Source organism: Humulus lupulus, chromosome 7 (genome assembly GCF_963169125.1).
Source record: "Humulus lupulus chromosome 7, drHumLupu1.1, whole genome shotgun sequence".
Taxonomy (NCBI): Eukaryota; Viridiplantae; Streptophyta; class Magnoliopsida; order Rosales; family Cannabaceae; genus Humulus; species Humulus lupulus.
Window position 1 is genome coordinate 140,238,110 of NC_084799.1, and position 21,820 is coordinate 140,259,929.

General features: G+C 40.8%; 1 protein-coding gene across 1 annotated transcript; it reads right to left on the reverse strand.

The window, feature by feature from the left end:
* Positions 1–470: 470 nt before the first annotated feature.
* On the reverse strand, positions 471–2,564 carry LOC133792236 (uncharacterized). Its single transcript, XM_062230145.1, has 4 exons — positions 2,374–2,564; positions 2,186–2,262; positions 1,404–1,879; positions 471–578 (listed from the first exon to the last, which is right to left on the reverse strand). Exons 1-4 carry the CDS (start codon positions 2,562–2,564, stop codon positions 471–473), a joined length of 852 nt encoding a protein of 283 aa, XP_062086129.1.
* Between the last annotated feature and the right edge of the window lie 19,256 nt (positions 2,565–21,820).

Below are 21,820 nucleotides of genomic sequence, written 5' to 3' on the forward strand. Positions count from 1 at the left end.
ACAATTATGCTCTTTTCTTATATCTTTGTAAAGGGATATGAAAGAATGCCTTACAATGCTATCTTCATCACCTTCACATCACACCTTCGCCACACATCTCCGATAATGTGGTACTTTCTCTCTATATGCTTTGCTCTTTTGTGGCTTCGAGGTTCTTTAGAATTGGCTATCGCCCTATTGTTGTCTCAATACAAAATGAGGGGTTTATCCATTTCTAGTATAACACCAAGATCTGTATAGAACTTCCTTAGCCAGACTATTTCCTTAGCTGCCTGAGAAGCAACTATGTACTTAGCCTCCATGGTAGAATCTGAGAACTCGGATTAACGCTTCTCCATATCACAGCTCCACCCCCAAGAGTAAACACCATTCCAGAAGTTGACTTCCTATCATCAACATCAGTCTGAAAATCAGAATTGTTTTAGCGTAACAGGTTCAGAACTCCACCCGAGTAGACTGGCATATAATCCCTAGTTCGTCAAAGATATTTCAAGAAGTGCTTGACCACTATCAAATGTTCCTTTCCTGCTTTTGACTGGTATTTGCTCACAACTCCCACTGCATGATAGATGTCCGGTCTAGTGCACAACAAAACATAACATAACATACATTAGATTTCCAACTGTAGATGCATAAGGAATCCTTCTCATATCATCATCCTCTTTAGGAGTCTGTGGAGACCGCTTTTTAGAATGGTGGATTCTATGTCGGGACGGTATACATCCTTTCTTTGAATCGTTCATAGAGAAACGCTCAAACACCTTTTTTATGTAAGCTGCTTGAGATAGAGCCAAAGTGTTGTTCTTTCTATCCCTCAAAATCTAGATACCAATAACATAACTTCCTTCACCCAAGTGCTTCATCTGGAATTGAGTTCCCAGCCTTCTTGACATTGTCTCCAATGAGCAAGATATAACCCACATAGAGAATCAAGAATACCACAATTTTGTTTTCCTTGAGTTGGTAAACGCAGGGCTTGTCAACATTCTACTGAAAACCATAGGTTTTAATTATTTTATTAAACCTTAGATTCTAGAAATGTGAAGCTTGCTTAAGTCAATAAATGTACCTATTTAACTTGTACACTTTCTTTTCTTGTCCAGTTACTTTAAACCCTTCAGGTTGATCCATATAAATGGTTTCATCTAGGTTTCCATGAACGTTGTCTTGACGTCCATTTGCCAAATCTCATAATCAAGAGCTGCGACTATGAATAAGAGTATGCGAATAGATTTTAGCATGGAAACCGAAGAAAATTTGTCATCATAGTCAACTTCTTCTCTCTAGGTATAACCCTTTGCCATGAGTCGAGCCTTGTAAGTCTCGACCTTTCCATCAGCTCCTCTCTTCTTCTTGTGGATCCACTTGCACCCAATGGCCCTAAAGTCACTAGGTGCTTCTACAAGATCCCAAACGAAGTTAGAGTACATGGAATCCATTTCATGTTTCATGGCTTCAAGCCAAAGATCCTTAGCAAGACTACCTATTGCCTGTGTGAAAGGAAATAGATCATCATCATGTGTGTCCCCAACGACCATGTTGGTTTCACAATCCATACGATAATGGATCGGGGTACGAGAAACCCTCCCACTACGACGAGGTATTGTAATTGTATGAATCAGAATTTTGGTTTCTTGTTCTTCCTCGTTAATCTCAACTTGCGTCACTTGAGGAAGATCAGCAGGAATATTTTTGTTTTTATCAACTTGTGTTGATGGAATTAGATTAATTGGAATAGCTAAGTCAGATTGCAATTCTGCCAAGACTACTTTGCTACGAGGTTTGAAATTAGACATATAGTCCTCTTCAAGAAAAGTAGCATTTTCAGAAACAAACACTTTCTTATCTTGTGGAATATAGAACATACCACCCTCAGTACCTTCAGGACAGCCAACAAACAAGCAAAATTTAGTTCGCAGTTCTAGCTTTCCTTCCTTTTTCCTCAGGACGTGAGTGGGATACCCCCAGATTCTATAATGAAGCAAACTAGGTTCACTACCATTTCATAGTTCTAAATGTGTTTTGGAGATAGCTTTAGATGACACGACATTTAAAATGTCACACGCAGTTTGCATGGCTTGTCCCCAAAAAGAGATCGGAAGAGTTTAATAACTAATCATGGACATAACCATTTCCATTAACTTGCGATTCTGACGCTCCGCAACACCATTTTGTTGCGGAGTACCTGGGGCAGTACGTTGATATAATATCCCATGTTCAACTAAATGATCTTGGAGCTGCATATCCATGTAGTCTCCACCCCTATCAGATCGTAAGATCTTTAACATCTTACCTAATTGGTTTTGAGCCATTACAAGGAATTCTTTAAACTTCTCAAATGTTTCAGATTTCCTATGCATTAGGTAAAGATACGAGTATCTCGAGTAGTCGTCAATGAAAGTGACAAAATACTCATAACCACCCCTCCCTTGAACATTCACAGGTCCACAAACTTCTGAATGAACCAGCCCTAGTGATTCTATGGCCCTTTCTCCTTTTCCAAAGAATGGACACTTGATCATTTTACCCTCAAGAGAAGATTTGTAGACAGGTAGGTTACCCATTGTGATTTCCCTCAAAGGCCTAGCCTTTGTTAGTCTTGGAATTCTATCATTGCAAATATGACCAAAGCGAAGATGCCAAAGGTACGTCATTTATAACGTTATTGACCTTTTATCGTTTAACTGTCCTAGGTTTAGCTATTTGAACAACTCATTATTTAATACATATGGTTTGTTTGGTTGTAATAGGTATAACCCATTTTCCATACATCAACCCCACAATTCACATCCATTTATAGAAATAAGATTTTATTACTTGTGAAAGTAACTACAAATTGTTGTTGATGTAATAAGGAAAATTAAATTAAAATTTCCACTGAAAATCTACATAAAATAAACATTGTCTTAAAACAATAGATTTATTTCAAAAATTCATTTAAGCTTATCGTTTTGTCTTGTCTAATATGAACAAGCCTCGTCGGATTTCAAGCTTTAGCGTTTCATCCATCACGACTTTCATAATGCTAAAATGTTGTAAAAGGGTATATGCATGTTTAATAGATCCTCATCCAACAATCTAAAACCAAATAATCATCATCTAAAATCACATGCATCCAAGAAAAATATTTCATTATCTTGGGTTCCATATGCCTCGAGTACCACAAAATCTTGTCCCAATTCCCAGTCTCCTTGCAGTTGGAAACACTCCCCTTTAGTGTACTTATAATTGGGTCATGATCCAAGATGCTTTGCAGCACTTGGTGCCTTGCCAATGGACTTCTTGTTCTTTTTGTTTGAATTTCTTCCTCATTTTCTCTTCAAAGAAGAAGCTTAAGGCAGCTTCTCCTTGAGCATGTTTGGTAGTATTAGCCTTCTTTCCTATGCTAGGGCCACCATCAACAATCCTCCTTGAAGCATTTGGTGATCGTTGCATAGGACAAATAGGAATATCTTTAATTATCACAAACACGATGTTGTCCATAATCAACAACATGTTGATGTTGGACAAACTGTAACACCCTAGATAGCCAGGACCGCTACACTGTGTACTTATAAAGGTGCAAGACTTGCTAATCAAGTCATTTAGTTAAAAACATGTCACTAACCATAAATGTGCTAGGGTTTAAAAGCGTTTTGGTCGCAAAAGATACATTTTATATAATGAAACAGTTTTACACATGGGATCCCAAAAAGAAACAGTGTTTAAAAGTCGATTTACAGAATTTCCAAAATACAGACAACCATCAGCCATTCTAAGGCAAAACAGACTTTTCTGGTTCCCCTATTCCTGCTTTCCCCTCAACCGTGGCGGCTGAGCAGCTGGTCATGTACAATCAGCTCACAGAGCTCTCCAAGTCAGGGCTGATCAAGTTTGCCCTTGCCTTTACCTGCACCACGTAGCACCCGTGAGCCAAGGCCCAGCAAGAAAACATAATATACATCACAAACAACAATAACAGATAATTAATCCTTTAGGCATGATCAAACACTTAACACTCATATTAACCATATAACATGTACTCAGAGTCAAAGATGCAACTAAACGTTAATAACAATCAAGCTACAAGATTATCAGGGCAGACAACTTAGGCTGCACCCTCTGTTTACCCCAGTGACTCCGGCCTGTTTAAACCGAGCTCAGTGCATAATAAGCTATCCTCGGCTACCAGTGGCTGAGCCGCGCCCTGTGCGCTAGTGTAACCATGGTGATCTTAGGCCGTTGGTTTACTGTTTACATGGCATAATACCATCCTTTCAAAGCATACATGTTAGGAACCCTTAGTCCCCTTACAATTACACAACCGGGTGCATTTTTCTTACCTTTAATTTCCATGTTCACTGACTACGAGCGATGTCCCTCAAGCACGATCCGTTTCCCGAGCCCTAGCTTAACACCTAGTCACAACCAAGGTAATAAATTCCATTAATATTCTAATAAAGGTTTCTGGGTATAGTTCTAGCATCCGAGACATCGAATTCTACCAAGCACGGTGGTGGAATCGATCCCGAGCACCCTAAGTTAGATTCCCACGCTTTAAATCCCCAAAAGATCAAGAATCCACCTAAGGGCTGCAGCCCTTAAAACCTAGCCACGACCCGCCCCTAAAACAGAACCCAAGCCCCTCAGTAGGCAGACACGCGCCGCGACCCTGCCCTGTGGTGCCGCGGTGCTCCCCTTTGGCCGAGCCCCCCTGTCTTCTTTGCTTCGTAGGGACGCAGTGCTCTAGAACAAAGCAGTGGCCCAACCCTTCGTGCCCAGAAAAACCTCCATTTTCGACTCTCAAACATCACTGAAATTCCTCCAAAACTACCCCCAACTCCGCAATTCAATTACCCAAAGACTTCCCACATAATTCCAGCAACACAACCCAGCTGAAACCTAGATTAGAAACCCATCAAAAACCTATTTCAATCTCTGAAACTTACTAACTTAAGAACACAAAACCAGCCATGGAAACACCAAAATTCAGCCATTAAACCATAAATTCAAGCTTACCTTAACTGCAGAATCAATCCTCCAAAAGATTTCTGAGCTAACTTCCAAGGTACTAGCTTCAATTTAAATCTTCAAATTCAAAACCCAAAATCCACTTAGAACACAACCAAAATCACAGAATTTAAATAATAGAGAGTGGGAATCAACCCTTACCTTAGTCCCTGATTAAATCCTCAATTAACCCTTGAGCTAATCCTCTACATCCCAGCTTCAATCCTCAGAATTTCAGCTACAATTCCTAGGTTCTGTGTTTTTTTTTTCCTTTGAGAGAGAAAGGGAGGAAGAGGAAAGTATCGGTCTAATTTGTTCTACTATTTTATAAAGCCTCTTAAGTCTATCCTTAAGTGATTAAGCTAATCCCAAGGCTCGGGGTACCGGAAACGTCCCCAAGGGCAAAATGGTAAATTTCCCCAAAATTCCCGCTTAAGCTTCCTAACCTCAAATATATCTCCATATATTTATTTCCATAACCCGATAGTCTAAATCACCACCCGATACTTAAAATACCCCCGACTTGCCCAAAGTAAAATATTAATCCCTGTTGTGACTTTCCCGCTATCTAGCTCCCTAGGATTGCCTCAAGTTGCTCGCTGCAGATCTACCCACATAATAATGCGGTTCTCACATATATAACATTTAACCACATTTACATTCATATAATCATACCTTAAATCAATAAATTCACACATAAACCAACTATGCCCCCCGGCACACTAATCAAGGCCCTTAAGCCATATTAGTGATTTTGGGTCGTTACACAAACATTTCATGAGGTTCTCATCATGGAGTAACCTTTTAGAGATTAGAAAGAGTATGTGGTGTGAAGCCTAGAGCTACGATTATCGACTAAGAAGAAATTAACACATTGCTTGACAAACATTTATTCATCAAATTTTTAGAAATAGCATAACATACAAAATGTTTTGAGATAAGAAAAATACTAAAACACTTATCTTATATTTCTTAGGTACTTTAACTAGCCATGAATGTCCCGGTAGGAGAGAGTCACAAATATTCACTTAGTCAAATAGAGAAACATCTCAATTAATAAAATGTCCCAGAATTTTATTAACTACCTATCCATCCGATCAAAGTAACAAAAGCCCATGTCTCCCGGTAGGCGAGAGTCACAAATATTTCTTACTTTATGAGTTTGACCCACGGTTTCGATTATTATAGACTATTAATTCCTATAGTCACCGTAGGGATGAGTCTATAGAAGGTCCATCTATAACCATCGATCCTAAGAAATTTAATCATGTTAAGAAGTCCAGTGAACACCTTCCGTAGGGAGACAAAATCAAAGTGCCATGAGGCTCCACTTAACTCTAACACTATTAAATCAACGGTGGAGATCGAATTCAAATTTTAAAACTCATTATTAAATCTTTTAGTATTTTATTCTTTTGAAAATTACAACCTTAGGTTTTCCAAATTATTAAAATAATAAATAAACCATAGTTTATAATTTTCCTATTAATTCTAAAATTACCATTAAAAATTAATCCAAAAATTTGAATTAATTTGTTTCTAATCAATTATGAGGTCCAACTAAAAAGATTAAGCTAATACAATTAAGTGCAACTTAGGTAAATGAGCCTTGACAATTCAAGCTTGCATAGATGAGTGCTGGGTTCAGTATGTCGTACCCACTACTAAGGCTCCCTAACATCCACACAAAGCCCAAAAAGGCAGGAATTTCGTTTTGTTGATTGTTATTCAATTGATTAGGCCCAATCTAATAATGCAAAGCAAATGGGTCTTCACAAGTGGAGCCACCCACAAGAGAGGAATTTAAACTTTACATGTTCAATTAGGCCCAAATAAAACCTATCAAGATTATGACCCATTTTATTTGACATTTTTCCCACTATCTAAAATAATGGGCCATCACTATAAACACATCATCTAAGCACAAATTTGCAAAAATGACAACTATGATGAGGCATGACATGTTACTAATTTATGCATGTACACATTTATTACAAAAATAGATGAATAGCTAAAAAGAAATTAATCAATATATTTCATGAAATAAACCAATTAATTAATCACAATTAATTTTAATTCAATCAATCTTCAAAATATTAATCAAATAAAAATTAATTCAATTGTTCCCATTTGAAAAAAAAAATCCTCTCTTTTTAGAAAAAAATACCAAAAAGATATTTATTTGCACAAAATTATACCATTAATTAAGGAATTAAAGATACAAATATAAAATAAATGATTTTTTTAATTGCCTCATATATATAAAAATATGTTAACTAATATATATAGGGAAATTTCACTATTCATGCATAATAATGTCTATTATAACAAAAAAAATAAAATTACCACCACTATTAACGATTTCATTTTGATGCTAAACATACCTCATCTACCCAAAAAACCTCTCCCATTTTTCTACCAAAAAAAAAATTGAAACTATAATTTCTCCCTCTACACTCTCGGTTTCTCTCTCTCCCTCTCTCTATTTCTCTCTCTATCTCTTTCTCTCTCTCAAACCTAACAATAACCCCAAAATCCCGAAGAGCCCCAACCCTCGTCGAGGCCAACCTTGTCGATCCCCAAACCTTGTCGAGTCCCATACCCCGTCGATCCCCAGCCTCTGTCGAGAGCATCTCAGGCAACCCACGGCCACACAATCCTTTGGAACCTGAAGGCCCACGGACGAATTCTAAACTCCAATCAATTCAAAGGTTAGATCTCAAATAACCACTCCATATTTAATTGAAAAACAAATCATTCTTTGGAATCTGGGCTCTATGATTTGTTGAAGGGAATGAGTTCGTCGACACTGTGCGATTTTTTTCTGGGTTCATACCAGTTGCTTGATAGGTTCGATACTTGTTTGATAGTAGGCTCGGTAGGGCTCGATAAGATGAGTGTAAGTTGCTCGATCTGATCGATAGGTTCGATACTAGCTCGATAGTAGGCTTGATAGGGGTAGCATGAATGGTTGGATAGGTGCTCGATATGAGTTCGATATGATGGTGCATGAATGGTTCGATAGGTGCTCGATATGAGATTTATAGTATGAGTGTAAATGGCTCGATAAGCTTGATCGTTTTATGGATGATGTTGCTCGATAGGCTCGATTGTAGCTCGATGCATGCTCAATGGTTCTTTATGTAGACAGAATATGATTTTCTCGATAGGCTCAATAGTTTCTCGATAGTGGCTCGATATGGTTATGTATAGCTCGATTGAGCTCGATACTACTCAATAAAAACTTGATATAAGCTCGATGATAGTGTTTATTTCAGTTTTTGATGATTTTTTTTTTTTGAATTTTTTCCAGATTCTATTTGACATTCTGTTTTCTTACAAATTTTTTTTCATGTGTTGTTGCAGATGCATGAGTTGCTTGTTTCGTTTAGTGATCACTTTCCTGGTCGAGTCACATATTGGGGTAGTATCACTTTAAATCACATTAAGACTAGGTTTGTGGTCCTCGGGCTGATAGAAAGGGCCAAAAAATCCCCTTTCAAGCAATTATTTTTGGCTTCGGAGTTTAATTTCTCTAGAGTTTTGGTGCATCAACTGCTTTTGAGGAAAATCATTAGTAACAATGAAGATGAGGTGCATTTCATCTTGGGGTCGAAGTCTTGTCAATTCGGCATGGGAGAGTTTACCCTGGTGACGGGGTTGAATTTCAGTACCTTCCCGTCACTAGAAGAGTTGGAAGAGCGTAATCTCAGCGACCACTTGATAAAGGAGTATTTCAATGATTCTGAGAAAGTAAAGCTCTCACAAGTGGATCATGCTTTTAAGACTTGTACTTTTGTGAAAGATGTGTACAACTTGGTCTATGCTTGTTGGTTGAGGGGGTTCTGAATGCCATAAAGGGCAAGTTGCATATATGGCGAGATATTCTGAAGATGGTGGAGGACGTAGACTATTTCTTTAGCTATCCATGGGGAAAGTACTCTTATGAGAGGCTATTGCAGTCTTGTAAAAAGGACATGGTGAAGCAAAAGGCCAACTATGACAACAAGAAGGATGCCAAGGTGCAGCAAGAGTCCAAGTACAATATGTATGGTTATGCCTCGACCTTATAGTATTGGGCATATGAGGCTATCCAACAGCTTGTGATTGAGTTTGTTGTGAGCTCGGGAAACATGGTCCCGAGGATGCTTAGTTGGTCGCATCAGAAGAACAAGGATTTCACTAAGTCTGTCCTCTCATCAATGTTATCAAAGAAGAATATAAGTTATATTTGATTGACATTAAATAATTAATTTTTTTATCTATATGCTTATCTTTTATGATTGTTTGAGTTGACAACATGTTTTATGTTGTTTGCAGTTGATCGTCCTTCCGATGTTGAAGCATCGACCAACAAAAAAAGACTATTATTTATCGTTGACAGAGGGAGATCTTCCTCTTTATCCCAGGCTTGGCCAGGACCCCCGGGAGGCTGATGAGGAGGAGGATGCGATTTTTAAGAAATTCGCCGAGATAGTTTCTCAGACAGCCGAGGCAGTGAAGATATTTGATGATGTTGTCCTAGAGGAGGAGGAGGTTGTAAGTCCCACCCCTCCTGTTGCCCCAGCCTCAGCCACCGTGCTCACCAAGTTGATCGAGCTGTTGGACAGAGTCAAGGGTCGACAGGAGACCCTCCTGAAGAACTAGTTAGTGATCCTGGACAACCTCAGTTAGATCCTGCCGCTTATTAAGGAGAGATTGAGGGGCTTCAAGGAAGATTCAGACTCAGAGTCGCAGGATATTCCTTTGGACTATGTTGATGATTCAACCACACCTCCCACCATTATTGTGACACCTGATGCTGTGACTCCAGGAGTCATTATTATCAACCCTGAGGATGTTGCTGGGGTTCAGTTTCATATGACTAGACGCCAAAGACGCAAGCCATATTTGTTTGAGGACTACACAGATCCCATGAGGAAAAGACCTCGCACTAATGCAGTTGCACCATAAGAGGAGGCTACACAGGTGTTGGACCCTCTCAAGAAGACAGATCGCAAACATTATAGGATAGTGTCTAAGTGGAAACTTGGATACATCCCCAACAAGACCCTGAGGGATGTAAAGATTGGGAATCACGGTCCAATGTTATTTTTGACGTTGAAGACACCCTAGTCGTGACTCAATGATGGGGTAAGTCATTTATACCTAATGTATTATGTTTTGTTTTCAATTTTACAAGTTATGTTTTAATTGACTCAATTGGAGCTTGATGGGGGGTTACATTGAGTTTAGCTTGATATGCACTTGATAGAGCTCGATAGTAGATCAATTGGGGTGTTGTAGGGCTACTGTTTACTGTCTGAGATTACCTTGGATTATCCACAATGCTTGAGACATCTTTCTCATATATTGTTGCTAATTTCGACGTGCACTTCTCTACCTCCTCACGACACACAGCAAACCATGAATGAATTATGAAATGAATGAATTCCACAAAAGTAGTGAGTGGGAAGGTTCTTGTGTCTCTGGTATTGTTGTTGAAACTTTCAGCGTAGTTGCTTATCATTATATTGTATCAATTCCTAGGAAAGTAAGCATGAGTCTACTTATTAAAGCCAATACCCTCAAGATTTTGAGCTATGGAAGAATCCATTTGCTTTATATTGTTGAAGAACCTGTGAAATTTTGACTTCCAAAATGCATATGCCGCATTCCACATCTCCTTGAGACAGTGATCAGTCTTGAACTTAGCGATTTCATTCAGACTAATGTGATGGTAGCATGCACCATGATAGGCATCAGGGAAGACCAACTCAAGAGCATGAATAATGCTAGCATGCCTATCTGATACAAAAGCCAGATTATCAACCAATCTAATGGCTTCTATAATGTCCTAGATAGCCAATACTGTTACACTGTGTGTTTATAAAGGTGCAAGACTTGCTAATCAAGTCATTTAGTTAGAATCGTGTTACTGAAACTGTAATTGAACTAAGGTTAAAAGATTTCGATCTCAAAAGTTACATTTCATATAATCAAACATTTTGAACATGGGATCCCAACAGTAATAACGTTTAAAAGACAGTTTACAAAATTCCAGGATAAAAGTACAACTACTAGCCACTCTAAGGGCAAAACAGACATTTAGGCTTTTCCCGTCCTATACCACTCCTCGGCCATGGCGGCCGATTAGCTGACTATGTACATTCAGCCCCAAAGCTGTCCAACTCAAGACTGGTCCACTTTTCCCTTGCTTTTACCTACACCACGTAGCATCCGTGAGCCAAGGCCCAGCAAGAAAAAAGAATAACAGAGCATAATCATTAATTAAACAATCAGATAACTCATATAGTATAATCATATACTCAACAATCCAAACCTCTCCAAAACTCATCCAAACCTCAATCATACCCCCAAAACAAGCCTATCATCATCTATAACTCACCCCATGAGTCCCAACCATATGAAATTCAACCACACGCACCCCAAAATAAAGAAACTACCATGATTGAGCTTAAAGCTCAAAACTCAGCAAAACAACAAAAATTTCAGAATTTCCAGACCAGAACTGCATACCTTTGATGGAGAATTTTGACCTAGGTTATCTTCCACACCTCCTTAGCTTTCACTCCTCAAAACCTAAGCCTTAATTCCCTAGAATTCCCATCAAAATTCAGCTTAGAAAACCATTTCAACACCAAAAACTAGAAACTAAAAAACAACCTTGAAACTTACCTTAATTGGATGACTAATTCCTGCTGAATCCTCAAGCTTAATCAAGGTCCCAAGTGTGAAGCCTTTGCCTAAAGCCTCCTCTAAATTTTAGCTTCAAATTCCAGAAGAAATTGTGAAGAAAAGCCTAAACCGCATAAGAGAAAAGACCCTGTTTTTCCCTTCTTTCTTTTCTCCTTCTTTTCTTTTCTTTTTGTCTCTTTTGTTTTCCTTCAGCTTCTTAGATATTCTACACATTCCACTAAGGCTAAAAATCAGAGTATAACTCATCCCGTATTAAGCCAAATGACCACATTGCCCTCCCAATAATAACTAAACCTTTAATCATTCTAAGGGCATTTTGGTCATTACTCCCAATTCCCGCTAATTCGTCGAATGTCTCTAATAATTACCGCTTACCTCCTGGCACCTATATAATTACCAATTATATTCCTCAATATCAAATAGCCTCAAATATATTTCCTAAATTCTCAGAAATACCCCCAGACTCACCCCGAGCCGGGTATGAATTCTCACTGTGACTTTTTTGCTAAACCGCTCACTAGGATCGCCTCGAGTCACAAGTTGCAAATATATATGTATATATCCACATAATAATGTGGTATCAATAATTTATTACAAGTATTTACATTTATGCCCTCAATGGGCCAAAATTACGATTATGCCTTTATAACTTAATCAGAGCCTACATGCATACTAGTACACATAGTCATGCATCACATATATCCAAATAATCATATAAGCATGCATTTAATCATTTAAATCACACATAACCCAGTTATGCCCTCCCGACACAATAATGAAGGCCCTTAAGCCTTATTAGTAATTTTGGGTCATTACAACTACCCCCCTCCTAATGAGAATTTCGTCCTCAAAATTTACCTAAATAATTCGGGATACTGATCCCACATTGCTGACTCAAGTTCCCAGGTCGCCTCCTCGACCCTACTATTCCTCCATAACACCTTCACCAGAGGAATCGTCTTATTTCGTAGTACTTTATCCTTCCGATCCAAAGTCTAAACTGGTTGCTCCTCATAGGATAAATCTATCTGTAATTCCAGATCTTCATATTTCAGTACATGTGTTGTATCTGAGACATACTTCCGGAGCATAGAAACATGGAATACGTCATGAACTCCTGACAGCGATGGTGGCAAAGCTAACCTGTAAGCCACCTCACCGATCCTTTCCTAGATCTCAAAAGGTCCAATGAATCTAGGGCTTAGATTGCCCTTCTTCCCAAATCTCCTCACCCCTCGTAGTGGTGAAACTGGAAGATACACGTGGTCCCCAACCTAGAACTCCACGTCCCTACGCTTGGGATCAGCCTAGCTTTTCTGTTTGCTCTATGAGGCGAGCATCCTAGCTCAGATATTCTCAATGGCTTCATTTGTCTTCTGAACCATGTCTGGCCCCAAGTACTTCCTTTCACCCATTTCATCCCAATGAATGGGTGATCTACATTTCCTCCCATATAACAGCTCATAGGCAGCCACTCCAATCGTCGATTGGTAACTATTGTTATATGAAAACTCAATCAACGGGAGATACTTACTCCAAGATCCCTCAAAATCAATCACACATTCCTTGAGCATATCCTCCAATACCTGAATCGTCCTCTCAGACTGTCCATCAGTCTGAGGATGAAAGGCTGTGCTGAACTTCAGCTGAGTTCCCATAGCCTTCTGTAAACTATCCCAAAACTTGGATGTAAAGATAGGAACCCGATCCGACACAATAGACTTAGGAACCCCATGGAGACGTACGATCTCCCTCACATACAACTCCGCATACTGATCCACTGTATACGTCGACCTCACTGGAAGAAAATGAGCTGACTTGGTGTATCAGTCCACTATCACCCACACTGAGTCATGAAGTCCTACTGTCTTGTGTAAACCTCCCACAAAATCCATTGTAATATCTTCCCATTTCCACTCAGAAATACCCAATGGATGAAGCAACCTTGCTGGTCGCTGATGCTTAGCCTTCACCTACTGACAGGTTAAACATCTGGCCACGTACTCGACTACATCCTTCTTCATCTCGGGCCACCAATATAACGTTCGTAGATCCTGATATATCTTTGAGGTACCCGGATGAAGTGAGTACGGCGTAGTATGCGACTCATCCAATATCTCTCGTCTGATCCCCACATCAGCTGGTACACAAATCTGCCCCTGATACCGTAGCAAACCAACCTCAGAAATAGAATAGTCCTTAGCTACTCCCGCCAAGACATTCTCTCTATCCTCTTGTAACTGAACATCTACCAACTGTCCTTCCTTGATCCGCTCTAGCAGGGTCGACTGCAGGGTAATGTTGGCCAACCGGCCCACCACCAATTCTATCCCTGCTCTGGTTATCTCATCAGCTAACTCTCTCAAAATCTGGGTAAAACTATATAACTGACCTGGGCCCCTCCGGCTCAACGCATCCGCCACTACGTTGGCTTTCCCCAAATGGTAAAGAATATCTTAGTCATAGTCTTTCACCAACTCTAGCCAATGTCTCTGCCTCATATTCATTTCCTTCTGTGTGAAGAAGTACTTCAAACTCCTATGATCAGTGTATATCTCGCACTTCTCCCCATAGAGATAATGCTACCAAACCTTCAGTGCGAATACCACCGCTACTAACTCCAAGTCATGGGTAGGATATCACTGCTCATGCACCTTCAGCTTTCATGACACGTAAGCTATAACATTCTCGTTCTGCATCAATACACAGCCCAAACCCAACCTTGACGCATCGCAATAGACTACAAACTTTCCTCCCTTTGAAGGAAGACTCAACACAGGTGCAGTGATAAGTTGTCGCTTCAACTCCTGAAAGTTGTTCTCACACTTATCTGACCAGACGAACTTCAAATTCTTCCATGTCAATTCTGTCATCGATGCAGTGATCTTTGAGAACCCTTCCACAAATCGTCTGTAGTAACATGCCAAACCAAGAAAACTCCGAACCTCCGAGGCGTTCTTTGGCCTCGACCAATCCCTAACTGCCTCCACCTTACATGGATCCACCTTAATCTCATCTGCACCAACAATATGTCCAAGGAATGTTACTTCTGGTAGCCAAAACTCGCATTTCTTAAACTTGGCGTACAATTGATGCTCTCTCAACCTCTGCAGAACATGTCGAAGATGTCGCTCGTGCTCTGCCTCTGAACTGGAGTACACTAAGATGTCGTTAATGAAAACAATAACAAACCGATCCAAGAAATATTTGAACACCATGTTCATTAAATCCATGATTCTACTAAGGCATTGGTCAAACCAAACGCATGACCAGAAACTCATAGTGCCCATACCTCGTTCGGAAGGCCGTCTTCGATATATCCTCGTCCCTGATCCTTAGCTGGTGATAACCAGATCGAAGATCAATCTTTGAGAATACCGTCTTCCCCTGCAGCTGATAAAAAAAGTCATCAATTCTTGGTAGTGGGTACTTATTCTTGATAGTTAACTTGTTTAATTCCCTGTAGTCTATACACATTCTCAGAGTCTCTTCCTTCTTCTTCACAAACAAAACTGGAGCACCCCATGGCGAGTAACTTGGCCTGATGAACCCCAAATCCAGAAGCTCGTGTAATTGTATCTTCAGCTCTTTCAATTCTGCCGGTGCCATTCTATATGGTGACTTCGACACTGGTTTTGTCCCCGGCGCCAACTCAATGACGAACTGAATCTCCCTGTGCGGTGTCAGCCCTGGTAAATCCTCAGGGAATACATCTAAAAATTCACAAACCAATCTAGTCTCTCCCGTCCCTACTAGCAGTACTCTAGTGGTGTCAACCACACTAGCTAGGAAACCTATACATCCTCCCTGTAATATGTCCCTACCTCCCAGTGCTGAAATAATAGGTATGTGGGGTCCACATATCGCTCCCACGAAGACAAAGGGATCTTCTCCCTCTGGCTCAAACGTCACCATCTTCTTCCTACAATCAATAGTAGCCCCATATCTGACCAACCAATCCATTCCTAGAATCATGTCGAAGTCCTCCATACTTAGCTTAATCAAATCCACAGAAGGTTCTCTATCGTCAACTATCACTGGCAGTGCTCTAACCCATCTCCTAGAAACTACCAGTTCCCCTGTAGGCAGTATAGTCCCAAACCCCGCAGTACGGTACTCACTAGGTCTACACAATCTATCAATCACCTTACTTGAAACTAAGGAATGTGTAGCACCAGAATCAATGAATACAGTAAAAGGAGGGCCAACGCTAGAAAGCTGACCTGTCACTACCGAGGGATTATCCTCGGCCTCTGCTTGCGTCAAAGTGAACACTCGAGCTGGAGTCAAGCTGTCCACCTTCCCTGCTTCCCATTTCTTCACTATTGGGCAGTCTTTCTTGAGATTTCCTACCACCCAGCACACATAACATGCCTTAGCTTGGCATTCGCCCGGATGGTGTCTTCTGCACCTCATGCACTCAGGATAACTTCTCCATGAATCACTGCCACCCTGACGGCTACCCTGAGTACCCCGACCTCTCCTATCAGAACAAAGAGTAGTCAAATTATCAGGGGTCTTCCTCTTTAGATCGTTGGGGCATCCACCCCTACCAGACCCAGAGTATGGAGGCACCGCCCTGCGGCCCTCCTGCCTTACTACATTCTCCCTCCAGATCTTATTCTCTACTTGCTGAGCAGTAAGAGCATTCTCAACAGCCTGGGCATAAGTTGTCCCTCCAGGAACTATTGTGATCTTCACATCTCGGGCTATCATAGCATTAAGCCCTCAGATAAATCTGTCTTGCCTAGCAGCATCAGTAGGCACAAGATCTAGTGTGAACTTCGCCAGTCTGTCAAACTTTAGGGCATATTCTATGATTGTCATGCTGCCCTGAACCAACCCCACAAAATCATTCACCTTCGCTGCCCTGATGGCAACATTGTAATACTTTTGACTGAATAAATCTTTGAAGTAGTAACATCCCTAGTCTGTGATGCCACTTTCCACTAGATGCGGGCATCCTCTCTCAGCATATATGTGGCACGGGCCACTCTGTCATGTCCTTCTACCCTCATGAAATCCAGGATAGTAGTAATCATAGTCATCCACTATTTGGCCTTCAGTGGATCAGGTCCTCCCTCAAAAATTAGGGGCTACTGCTTCCTGAACCACTCATACAACGAATCCCATCTATACCCAGCCTCTCCTAGTTGTACAACTGGTACCACTACAGGTGGCACAATAGGGGCAGCACTCCCTGATGGAGCCAGCTGTTGTAGAATTCGGATCTGCTCATCCTGGCTCTGTAGCCATGCTTGCATGTCCGCCATAAGTTGTTGCCAGTTCTCAGGGACTGACGAAGGGGTCTGGCTCTGGTCATCATCCCTTGACTCAGACCTGCTGCTGGTAAGTTGTACAAATCATCTTGGACTCATAGCTGTCCAAGTTAATCTACAATTAGCGACTCGGCAGTCAGACTATGATGACAGGGTAATAATCCTTCCACGATTCATCATTGAAACTAAAACCTTCACAAACAATCAAGATATAACAGTTTATCCAAGTATTCATCCATATATTCATTCACATGCATAGCAATGCTAATAAGCATGCCTCAATATCATCACACAATAGTCAAGGGCCAGGCCCTATCAGTATCTCATGCTTCCTATTAATCATACAGATATCAGCATTCATATTCCTTTCTAATCATTTAAGCATATAATCATGTATACACAATTAACAAACCCTGAGTCGAGCTTGTCTTTTGCAGCGAATGTACATATCCTATAACGACCCAAAAATCGGTAGTAAGGCTTAAGGGCATTGATTAGTGTGCCGGGAGGGCATAAATGGGATTAGAATGAATGTTATTGACTTAAATGTGTGAATATGTGATTAATGATGATTATATGATCATTAATGATATTATGTGATAATATGAAATATTCATGTGAAATATGTGAGAACCACATTATTATGTGGGTAGGTCCATAGAGCGCCACTCGAGACGATCTTAGGGTCAGATAGTGGGAAAAGTCACAACGAGACTTAAAATATGACTTTGGACAAGTCAGGGGTACCTTAGGTATCGGGTAGCGATTTAGACTATCGGGTCATGAAAATAAATATATGGAGATATATTTGAGGTTAGGATGTCTAGGCGGGAATATTGGGGGATTTTACCGTTTTGGCCTCGGGGACGGTTCCGGCACCTTGACCCTTGGGATTAACTTAACAAGTAAGACAAACCTAGGTAGCCTTTAGAAAGAATTAGATCGAATTTATTTTCTACTCAGCTGGTTACTCTCTCTCTCTCTCACTCTCAAGGAAAAAGAAACAAAGGAAAGGGAGCTAAGTAAGATTAAAAGGAAAACAAAGAAATCTGAGGAAGTTATTGGGAGATTAAGCTGGATTTTGGAGGCTTAGCTCAGGACTTATTCAAGAACTAAATCAGGGCTAAGGTAAGCACTTAATTTCCTTTTCTGTGTTTAGAACTTCTGGGTTTTCTTGTTGGGTTATTGAGGAAGCTGTGGTTTTATATTTAAAGGCAGAATTGAGGAGGAAACTTGGGGATTTAGCTTGGTTTTGGCTTGGTGAAGTGGTTCAGCAGAGGAGGTAAGCTTTATTCCATGAATTAATGGTTTGAGTTTAAGTTTTTGACTGGTTAAATTGGGTGTTTAAGTTCTTAGAGCTTTAAGGATTGAAAGTGAGATTTCTATGGGTTTTTAGATTGAATTTATGTTGAAATGTGTAGCATAAGTTGTTTAATAAGTTATGGTAATGTTGGGTGTTGAAGTGGGGAGCTTAAGGGTGGTTTTGGCTGAGGTTTTGAGCCATGAAATGGTTGGTTTTCTGGGCATGAAGGGGAGGGCCGCGGCTCTATTCTAGAGCGCTGCGGCCCTAGGATGAAAATGAGCCAAGGAGGCTCGGCCAGGGGTGAGCGCCGCGGTGCCCATGCAAGGGCCGCGGCGCGTGTCTTTGCCAGGGTGACCCTTGGTTCTGTTTTGAGGCTAGGGCCGCGGCTAAGCTTCAAGGACCGCAGCCCTTGGTTGCCCACTTGATCTTTTAGGGGTTTTAAGGACTTAGACCAAGCCTAGGAATCTCGGGAACCATTCCACCACCGTGCTTGGTGGGATTTGTTTTCCCAGAAGTTAGTTTTGTGACCAGAAACCCTAACATGAGTTTTAATGAGACCTTATACTTTGGTTGTGACTAGGTGACAAAGGTTTAGGCTCAGGGACGGATCGTGCTTGAGGGGCATTGCTCGTAATCCAAACCGTGAAGATTAAAGGTAAGAAAACTGCACTTGGTTGAATATATGTGACGAGACTAAGGGCTCCCTATTGTAAATGCTTGAAAAGATGGTATTATGCCATGCAAGCCATTTAGTGAACCAACGACCTAAGGGTGCCAAGGGTTTCACTAGCGCACAGGGCGCGGTTCGGCAACTGGTAGCCGAGGACAGTTTATTATGCACTGAGCTCGGTTTAAGCAGGCCAGAGTCAGTGGGATAAACAGAGGGTGCGGCCTAAGTCGTCGGCCTTGAATATTATGTGATGTGAAAGATATAATTGATTGATTGCATCTAGAATCTGAGCTTATGTTTTGAATGTCTATTGTGAATTATTTGATGAAAGATCATGCGTGCTGATTAAACTGTTCGATATCAATGATTGTGTTGTATATGATGTTTTCTTGCTGGGCCTTGGCTCACGGGTGCTACGTGGTGCAGGTAAAGGCAAGGGCAAGTTGGATCAGCCCTGATTGGAGAGCTCAGTGAGTGGACTGTACATAGCCAGTTGCTCAGCCGCCACGGTTGAGGTTTAGACAGGGACGCGAGACCTAGAGATTGTCTTTTGGGATCCCGTGTTTGTGATAGTTTAGTTATATAAAATGAGTCTTTTGAGACCAAAACCTTTTTAACCATAGCTCTAACATGTTTAATGACATACCTTTATAAGTACACAGTGTAACGGTCTTGGCTATCCAGGGCGTTACATGTCCAGCCAGTCTTCAGAAACCCTTAAACCTAGGATGCTCTGATACCAAGTTGTAATGCCCTGGATAGCCAAGACCATTACACTGTGTCTTTATAATGGTGCAAGACTTGTTAATCAAGTCATTTAGATAGAAACGTGTAACTTAAACTGTAATTGAACTACAGTTAAAAGATTTCGATCTCAAACATTTAGGCTTTTCCCGTCCTATACCACTCCTCGGCCGTGGCGGCTGATCAGCTGACTATGTACATTTAGCCCCAAAGCTCTCCAACTCAGGACTGGTCCACTTTACCCTTGCCTTTACCTGCACCACGTAGCACCCGTGAGCCAAGGCCCAGCATGAAAACAGAATAACAAAGCATAATCATCAATTAAACAATAAGATAACTCATATAGTATAATCATATATTCAACAATCCAAAATATTCACATAATTAGGCATTCAACATACCAAACTCATCAATTAATATTAATAACCAAATCACATATATTAACCAGGGTCGACGCTGTAATGACCCAAAATCACTAATATGGCTTAAGGGCCCTGATTAGTGTGTCGGTAAGGCATAATTGGCTTATGAGTGAATTTATTGATTTAATGCATGATTATATGATAGGCATGCTTGTATGATTATATGAATGTAAATGTGGTTAAATGTTATATCTGTGTAAACCACATTATTATGTGGGTAAATCTGCAGCGTGCGACTCGAGGTGATCCTAGGGAGCCAGTTAACGGGAAGTCACAACGGGGCTTAGTATTTTACTTTGGATAAGTCAGGGGTATTGTAGGTATCGGGTATTTATTTAAGCTATCGGGTTATGAAAATAAATATATGGAGATATATTTGAGAATAGAAAGCTTAGGTGAGAATATTGGGGAAATTTACCATTTTGCCCTCGGGGACGTTTCCGGTACCCCGAGCCTCGGGATTGACTTAACTGGCTAGGATTAGAATAAGTTAATGAAAAACAGGGGAATAAAACATAAACCAACCCATGCTCTCTCTCCTCTTCTCTTCTCTTTTCTCTCCCAAGAAACTACAGAAAACCTAAGGGAATCAGCTGGGAAAACTCTTTGTTTGAGCTGAATTCATGAAGGTTTAGCTTAGTTCAGACTAAGGGACACTCAATCAAGATTAAGGTAAGAGTTGAATTGTGTTTTTGGGTGTTAGAACTCTAAGTTTTTGGCTGAATATTAAGGTGATTAGGATTTTTATGTTTAACGGCTGAATTGAAGATAAGTGCTTGTGTTTTAGCTCAGAGATTGTCAAAGAAGTTGTTCAGCAAAAGAGGTAACTTCAACTCGTGATTTAGAGGTTTAAATTTGAGTATTGCATGACTGGTTTTGGTGTTTGAGTTGCTGGGTTTCAGAAATCAAAAATGGAATTTTAGTTGGTTTTTAAGCTGGATTTTGTTGGTTTATGTTGTTAGAGTCATATTAAGGGCTTTGTGATTAATGGGTTTTGTGTTAGGGTGTTTTGGGATTGTTTTGGATGGGGTTAGAATGCTAGAAATGGTGGATTTTCTGGGCACGAAGGGGAGGGCCACGGCTCTGTTCTAGAGCACTGCGGCCCTATGAAGCAAGAGAGCCAGGGAGGCTCGGCCATGGCGGAGCGCCGCGGCGCCCTTGGGCAGGGCCGCGGCGCGTGTCTGCTTGCTGGGGGCCTTGGGGCTCTGTTTTAGGGGTGGGTTGCAGCTAGGGTTCAAGGGCCGCAACCCTTAGGTACATTCTTGATCATTTGGGGATTTTAAGCACGGGAATCTAGCCTAGGGTGCTCGGGATCAATTTCACCACCGTGCTTGATGGAATTCGATGTCCCGGAAGTTAGTATTGTACCAAGAAACCTTTATTTGAATATTAATGGAATCCAATACCTTGGTTGTGACTAGGTGTTTAAGCTAGGGCTCGGGAAACGGATTGTGCTCGAGGAACATCGCTCATAATCAGTGAACGTAGAAACTAAAGGTAAGAAAACTGCACCCGGTTGTATATTTGTAATGGGACTAAGGGTTCCCTAATATGTATGCTTGAAAGGATGGTAATATGCCATATAGACAGTGAACCAACGGCCTAAGAGTGCCAAGGGTTACACTAGCGCACATGGCGCGACTTGGCCACTGGTAGCAAAGGACAGCTTATTATGCACTGAGCTCGGTTTAAGCGGGCCGGAGTCAGTGGGGTA